At 45.9% G+C, this 8558-nt stretch overlaps 1 protein-coding gene across 1 annotated transcript; it reads right to left on the reverse strand.

Moving 5' to 3' along the window:
* Positions 1–5791: 5791 nt before the first annotated feature.
* LOC308642365 (non-histone chromosomal protein HMG-17-like) lies at positions 5792–6953 on the reverse strand. The gene has a single exon (XM_081281243.1). The coding sequence runs from the start codon at positions 6875–6877 to the stop codon at positions 6605–6607; it is 273 nt and encodes a 90-aa protein (XP_081137369.1). The 5' UTR covers positions 6878–6953; the 3' UTR covers positions 5792–6604.
* Between the last annotated feature and the right edge of the window lie 1605 nt (positions 6954–8558).

The raw sequence follows: 8558 nt of genomic DNA on the forward strand, positions 1-8558 counted from the left end.
TCTCATTTCCTAGCCAGCCCCCTCATGTATTATCCTCAGCTGACTCAGCTGTCTCTTTCATAATTGATTCAAAATAAGAAGCAAGGGGAATGTGATTATTTATCACCCTGATGGCCTCAGAGAAAGAATTTTGGAGGAAGGGGGAGTGAACTTACTATTACTAGTGATATGAAGTAAAAACACTATGTATTTTTTTTGAACATGGATTAAATGACTTCAGTTTCCCCTAAAATGCTAACACTCTATAATTTCTCTACGAGACCACCAATAGAAAAATTGTAGATAGCACACTGTATTAAAACTGGCACAAATACAGTAGCAGTTTTGGTCAAAGAATGATTTTCATGATTATATATACCCTGCAGCCCACATATTATAATAAATAGCACATCAACATGTGTTTTTTTTCTTCTGGTTCTGTCAGGACCATTATCAAGAGAAGAAAAGCTCTAATGACAATTCTCTACATCTCTCTAAAAGGGCCTTTCATGTCTGGCCTCAAAGCAGACGGGGAGGAGGCAGGGCTGGCGTGGGGCCTTGTGTGACCTTCCTCCTGCGCTGCCCCTCATATCTGCTTGGCTCCACCCAAGTTGGAAAAATGCCTTTGTTGCCATGGACATCAGCTGGGGAGGTGGTGGAAGAGATTGCATGGAGATAAAAGATAAAATCGAGGGAGAGACGTTTGGCAAATCACGATGACATGAGTGTTACAAGGAAGCCGTGAGTCACTGATGGTCCTTAGAGAAAGGCATCATATTGTATTCAGGAAAAGCAAGGTAGCATTTATTAAGCACCTAGTGGGTACTTGGCCCTTTAAATATGCTTCCGTATTTACCCCACAGTAACCCAGAGAGGGGGCATGATGACCCATTTAACAGATGGAGTAGTGGAGACTCAGAAAGGAGGAAATAAGAAGTTATGGGTCCCACAACAGAGAAATGTCTGAGATGGAGTTTGAGCAGAAGCCTGGGATGTGCTAAAGCCTGCCCTGTGTTCACTGCATCAGGCCTGATGTGGGAAGACAAATGTAAAGAAATTCTGCTTTGCATACCGTAGTAGACTGGATAATGGCCAGCCCAAACATGTCCACATTGTAGTCTCTGTGACCTGTGAATTTTGCTAATTCATCAAAAGGGCATGTGATCAAGTTAAGGATTTTGAGATGGGGACATTATCTGGTGCACCCTAACTACAGTCAAAATAGTCCTGATAAGTGCAAGGCAAGAAGGTCGGTGCTGGAGAAAGTGGGGTAATGATTGTGTTACTCAGCTTTTTGTCCCTGGGATGAAATATCTGAATAAGCAACTTAGATGAGGAAAGGTCTATTTTGGTTCTTGGTTTCAGAGGTTTCAGAACATGCTCAGCAGGCTCCATCGCTCCATTGCTCTTAGCAGAACATCATGGCGGAAGAGTGTAGCAGAGGAAAGGTGTTCACTTCCTAGGAGCTAAGAAGTGGAGAGAGAGAGAGAACAAAGAAAGATCTGGGGACAGGATCTATCCTTCCAGGGTACACTTCCAGTGGCTCACTTCTTCCAACTAGGCCCCACCTCCTACAGTTTCAACCATCTCTCAAGAATGCCATCGCATCATGAGCACCTCAATGGATTAATCCACCCATGCGGTCAGAGACCTCTTGATCCCGTCACTTTCCAGAAGTCCCACCTCTGAACAGTGGCATGCTGGGGATCAAGACTTCAACACGTGGGCCTTTGGGAGACACTCTAGATCCAAACTATAAACATGATGGAAGCAGAACTGACAGTAATGTGGGCAGAAGACAGGGAATAGCATAACCTCTAAAACTGGGAAGGAGGCAAGGAATGGAGTCCCCTCTGCAGCCTCCAGAAAGCCAGCTCTCCCAGAATTCTTACTCAGCTCCTTGTGGCTCATTTTGGACTTCTGGCCTCTAGAATGGTAATAAAAATTAATTTATGTGGTTTTAAGCCACCAAGTGTGTGTTTGTCCTAACAGCCACAGGAAACTAATACACACACCATCTTAGACAGAAGATGCAACTTGACTCTTCCATTCTTGTTGACTTCTCCTAGGGGATGCGTCTACCTTGGCCTCTGTTGAGCTGAGAAATTAATTAATCTTGGCTTCACAAAATGCTGCATACTTGAGTAGAGGGGATAAGATTAGGTAAATCTCATCACTTAATAATCTCTTTGACCACTGATGGTCAAGGACAGTGTTCGGTGAAGTATGTCCCCACACTTGGTGCTCATCCATGAACTATTAGGAAGAAAGCATCTGCCCTGCTCTACCTTGTTCAAAGGGGTTCCTCTATCTTTTGGGAGGAGGAAGGATGAGACAAATTTGGAAAATTGACTTCCTAGGTGCCCTGAAGCTTTTGTAGCATCACTGAGTCATCCAATCATGAGATCAGGGGACTCGCCATGTTGAATGGGGCACAGATTCATTTGGGTGGGGTAGAAAGTGGGTGGTGAGTTGCAGGTGGCATGAACCCCTCTTAGTCACGTGCAGTAGTACACACAAGGGGCCATAATGAATTGGAAATTAACAACAAGAACAACACCAACCACTAGCCTTTCACCACAGAAAGTTTGAGAAGCACAGCACTAGGACCCTGTCAATGATATAGGCACAGACATTGTGAGATCCAAATGTCTCAAGACTTTTACCAATGTATGGCTATAAACAGAATCATATTAATATTTATGCTCATATTTTGCAGATTTGAAGCTTCCAGATTGAGTGTCTCCTCTGGCCTTTAGACGCTCATAAAAATGCTATTCTTGTTTGTATGCTCTGGCTTCTACCGCTAAGCCCCTGCTTCTATTTTCCATTGTATTTTAGAGGGCCTATCATTTTTTTGGGGATCACCTGCCCTTATCTTATAATGACCCTGTGCCAAGAGGATGGTCAAGGTACGTGGGAGCCTTTGGTGGGCTTGGGGAATGGGAGGCTCTCTCTCTGATTCTGTGCTAGACATAATGACCAGGATCCCAAAGCCATAGTGTTTGGGCCCTAGATTCCACATAGCCTTTCGCCAACACACCTCCTGTGGTGGGTCTTCTAAGGTCTCGCTCCCCTGGAACTCCAAATTCATTCAGGGCACTCATGGTGAGGAGAACAGAGGACAGGGTCTTGGCTCTGATATTCAATCACCTCCATTTTTCCATCTCCACATCTCCCCCGCTGGACAGTAGGCAGTCAGAATGTAACAAGATCAAGAAAACCTCTAGGAGTCAGAGTCCAGTCCTGAGTGGAATCAGCGGGATTTGTGGTGGGATTGAATGCTGGAACGAAGGGAGGGCAGAGGCCAGGACGTCATGCAGGTGTCTCACCTAGGTCCTCATGTGGATGGCGGTTCCTCTGGAATTTATCATGGTGGAGATGCTGGAGAAGGAACAGATTCAAGGGAAGGACACCAGAGTCAGCACTGGACATTCTGAGTCAGAGCCTATTGGGGATAAAGTAATAAAACTGACTTTTTAGGTGACTGTGAGAAAGAGGAAAGCAAGCCCTGGTATCTGGGCACTGCCAGACAGTGGCCCCCAGGCTTTGGTGTTCTCAGGAGTCAGCCTGGCTCTGCCGGCCGGAATGTGACGTTCTCCTGTTAGACATAAACAACCTCACAGGACACCAACATCAGACAAGGTCATCTGTGACTGTGATGAGGTCACAGACCCCTTCATAATCTTGTCTGGGCATTGACAAAAACAAGGTCACTGTGCAGATCAGAAAAGTGTCAAGCAGTAGTCTACTCCAGCTACGGGGAGGGAGTGTTCTTAACCTACTCCAGCAATAATCTTGCTGTATCATTCCTTCCTCTCTATGAGATTTAGGAAGGTATTCAGTTGTAGAATCACTGTTGCTTCCTGATGGCACTCAATCAAATGATCCATTGATCCCCACTTCCTCGACTATCCATCCCAAATCACCTTACAGAGGATCCGCTCTCTAAGACTCCCATGGTTCCCCATGAGGAGTGCGTTCCCTTTTTCACTGAAGACTGAAGTCAACTTTGATTGACTACAGTTGTGTTCCTGGTGACCTTTTGGCCAGGGGCCATTGACCACTGAGGCCACACAGCTATGGAAAGATGGTGAGCAAGAGCATCTTCAGATAGCCTGCCTTCATCTCTTCCCAAGTGCGTTCCTCGCTTCGGGTCTCACCAAAACATTTTTTGTTCTTCAGCCCATGACAACCCTTCAGAGATTTGAAGGCAGTGAAATTAACTCCCATTATTCACATCTTTTACTTTTGCTTAAAATTCCCCGTTTCTGTTTCCTGTCAATTTATCATGCAGCTTTATTCTACTCATTTCCCCTGGGTCTGCCGGAACCTGAGATCTCTCATGATAGTCTGTCTTTTTTCAAAGGGACTCAGGTGTTTTCCTTTGCCCTAATTCTGGGAAGGAACTTTGCCGAACACCTCAGTACCAGGGAAGAAAAGCAAACCCTTTGCCCAAATCCACATCAGAGGGAAAGATGTTGAGAGTTCTCATCTCGAAACCTCACCCAGCAGCTCTGGCCACCCTGAGGATGCAGCTCACATCCCTACGATGTACATCACCATTGATCCTTTCCTGGAGTCTGGCAGTTCTGTTTGGCTATGAAAAAGAGCCTGCCATGTTGATGAATTATTTAAACCTTAGCAGCACCCAATTATGCAAATCCGATTATCTGTTTAAGGGCAGCTTGGCTTGGAACAGCTTGTAGTTGTGATACTTATTATTATTATTATTTTGGCTGAAAAACTGGCAAATTCAGTTGAAAGTGGAGTTTAATTTCACCCGAGGACTGCTTAGCATGGAGCTCTGTCCTTGATGGGGGTGGGTGGTCCCCTTGGTTTGCCCTGGGAATGCCTTCCGCCCTGTAGTTCCTGCACAGTGGAGGCCTGGGAGGGACCTCTGAGACCAAGGGGTTCAATACCTTTCGATTGCAAAGGAGGAAACAAAAACCCAGAGAGAAAAGATGGCCTGCCTAGGTTCCATGCAGGTTTTTGGTGGAGTGCAAACATAAGTTCCTGCTGCAAATCTAGGACAACAATCTCTCCCTCCACCTCCCTGTCTCTGTGTTATGAGGGAATAGATAGGAGAGCTCAGGGGTTGGAACGTCACAGGTCTTCGTCCGTGCCTGTTGTGGTCAGATGGTGAAAGATGGCTTTGTGGGCAGCACAGCAGAATGGAGAGCGCTTAATGAGGAGACAAGAAACCAACCCCCTGACTTGCTCTAGGACAGTAGCCAAGGCCCTCTCCCCCTCTGGGCCTCAGACCCAACTCTCCCAGTGAACAGGGGAGGGGCTGTATTGAAACTCAACTATGTCTGCCAACTCTTACAACTTCAGCCATCCCATAATGACTGTTGTATAAGCACAACACCCAGACCCAGCTTCATGGAGAGCTGCTTTGCAGTGGCTCAGAGACCCACACTTGGAAGGGCCCCCTGTTTGTTGAATGCTCTATGGTTGCTACCTTGAGATGCTTTATTTCTAAGCAAAGGGGCCCTGCAAATGACACAGCCCAACACTAGTATTCTCAGGGAGACAGAACTGAAGGAGTTGAAGGGAAAACTTAACTCTGCTCTGCATCTCTCCAGCCAAATTGTGGCCTAGTGGCCCAAAAGGAACAGTGGGCTGACTCCTTTCCTCCTCACAACCCAGAGGAACCACGTAGGAGCCATTTGCTTTACTGGATCATCCCCTTCTAGTCACTTCTTAATGGGCTCTTCTCCTCCTGGAACTTCCTCCTCCTTTTGGCTCTTTGCGACTGACCTGCTGACCCCATTTACGCCAGACAGAATAAGCTCTTCTATTTTTTTTTTCAAACTGTATCCAGCTTTATTAAAGATACTTTTCATAAACAATCATGGTATTTCAGGCAGGACATGGGCAGACAATCGTTAACAGTATACAACAACTTTCAAACTCCCTTCTTGAATGGACTACCAAAATCAGAAAGCCACTATAAAACCCAATGAAGTCTTCATTTGATGCTCTGAATAGGGAAAGTTTAGAGTGAGGGTTGACATTTCACATTTAGCATGTTGTTTAACAACTTTTCACAAGCCGACCCTGACTTTCAGGAAATGAAAGGAAAATGGCAAAAATTATTAATCTGAAGATCCACAATCTAGAAAAGGAACTGCTGCTCTTCTGAGGGACACTATTCTCAATGATGTCACTGGAAAGTCCAGATTGCCCCACACACTGGTAAAACCATCTGTTGGGAATCAGGTCCCAACAGGTTTAGGGGAGTTAAGTCTATGCCGATGGCAGAGAGGGACAGGAGGACATACAGATGAGTTTGAGTTTTTCCATACCACAAGGCATTTGTGCCAAGGTGGCTATGTGTGCCAACATCAGGGAATCCCTTCCTCTTAGGAACAAAGAGGAAGTCTCTCAAAACTAGAAGGGAAAGGTGTCTTCCCCCACAGCAATCCAGCTTTGGAGACATTCTACTAGTGACATATGCTCCTTCCCCCCCCAAACAACAATGAAGTGTTCTGTGTGCTAACAACATAGCTTAAAAAAAAAAAGTAAAACAAAATTCTGCATTTTTATAAAACTTGATAAAAAATAGTATTTCAAACTGTACAGTCACCAGAAGTACACAGTTATCAAAAACGCACACACTTCACTTGGCATCTCCGGCACCTTCAGCTTTCTGTGCCTGGTCTGTGTTGGCATCTCCATTTTCTGCAGGGTTATTCCCATCCTTGCCAGTGTCAGCTTTTCCCTTTTTCCCTTTGGGTACCTTCTCTCCCTTCTTTGCAGGGGCCTTTTTAGGCTTGGGCTCTGGCTTTGGAGGAGCAGGTTTGGCAGACAACCTTGCAGATCTTCTCTGTGGTTCGTCTTTCACCTTGGCTGTATCTCCTTTAGCATCCCCTTCAGCCTTTCTCTTGGGCATGGTGGCGATGGCGGCGGGACGCAGGGGCTGGACGCAGGGATGCAGCAGCGCGCGGCTTTGGTCGGTCCGGGGGTCGTTCTCGCCTCTTCTTCTTCACACTGCTCAGAATAAGCTCTTCTATCCCACCCCGAAACCCCAGGCCATATTCTGCCCCAGGCCAGCCTTCTTGACCATTTCATAACTCAGACCACAGAACAAACATCCAATAAGACAGAGGGTCAGGGCTAGAGAGTGACAGGAAGAAGCTGAGGGCACTCTCAGGCAATGAAGGAATTGCACTCCTCAGCCCTGCAGGCTGCAAGGAACTGAATCTGCCAACAACCCTTCCATCTGGGAGAGGCTCCCAAGCTTCAGAGAAGGGTGGCAGACCCAGCCCAAACTTTGATTTCAGTCCGTGAGACCTGTGCAGAGAATGCAGCTCAGCCACACCAGGACTTCTGACCAGTGGAAATGGACACCATAGTTGGGTGTGTTTTAAGCGGCCACATTTGTGCTAATTTGTTGCAGCGGCAGTAATAAAAGAATATCCTTTTGATATGAGATAAAGAGCATTCGTTCTGATTCTGCCTCTTGTTAGATTGGCAATCTATTATTTAGTACAATGGTTTTCTAACCTTTCGGTTTCATAGCTTCCTTAAATTCTTAAAAAAAAAAAATTACTGCAGACCCACAGAGACTTCGTTTATGTGGCTATGTTTGTTAATATCTATCGTATTAAAAATTTAAACCAAAAATTTATTAAAAACAACAACAAAAGTCCCTCCTCCCATCTGTATTCGAAATGCCTCCTTCTGGAAGTTTCTACATATTTTACCATAATTTGTTCTTTGTTATTGGCAGGTAGAGATTATTTACTTCATTTTCCATTTTTTTTTGTCCTCCCTGCATTTACCCAGCATGGTTCTGGCTACATTATTACTCTTTATGGGTCCTTGGGGACCCTCAGGCTTTGCATGGTCCGTTGCTCATTTTTGTCTTGTTTGTCTTCTGTCGGGGAGGTAGGAGAATCATAGCGTTGGTCCAAGATGCGCACCCCACCTGGCTGTACCCAGTAGGCTGCTGTTCTCCGATCAGTCATGTATTTTCCCACCTTCTTATATAGACATGAGAGAGAAGCCCTCAATGTCATGAAAAGATGCGAAGACGATGCTCAGTTCACAGATCCTCGAGGTTTGCTTGCAGACATCTCTGGATTCCATGCCCGCAGCCGCACTGTTAAAACTGTCCCCAACGCTCCCACTTCCTGACATCGCAGGTGCACTCCTCCATGTCATTCTCTGCATAAAACCTTTCCAGGCTTTTTCTTGCCATCAGGGCAAAAATAGCCAACTCCTTAGCTTAGACACAGGGCCTTCCTTGGCCCAGGCCTTGCTGATTTTACCAGACCCATGGCTGTTGCCTTGTCCTGGTCTGCTGTGCCCCCACCCTGCTTGACAGTATGGGGGCTTTTCCTTCATTCTGCTTTTAAGTTTGTCCTCCAGGTTCTAGACCATTCTCTTCCCCATGCAATCCCCCCTTGTCTTCCCAACGTTTCCCTTTCTTGGTTACTTTCCCCAAATTGGCGATGCTCCTACTCTACCTCACTTTTGGCATCCTTTCCCTAGCTTTCACCTCGTTGGATTCTCTTTCTTTTATACATGTCCATGTGCTTCTTGACGACAGGTGCCATGTCCATACTCTT

Source organism: Spermophilus citellus, assembly GCF_964194105.1.
Source record: "Spermophilus citellus genome assembly, chromosome: 2".
Taxonomy (NCBI): Eukaryota; Metazoa; Chordata; class Mammalia; order Rodentia; family Sciuridae; genus Spermophilus; species Spermophilus citellus.

What these genes read in the sequence shown, in the direction of transcription:
- LOC308642365 (XM_081281243.1), bottom strand. Translation starts at nt 6,877, where the DNA reads ATGCCCAAGAGAAAGGCTGAAGGGGATGCTAAAGGAGATACAGCCAAG.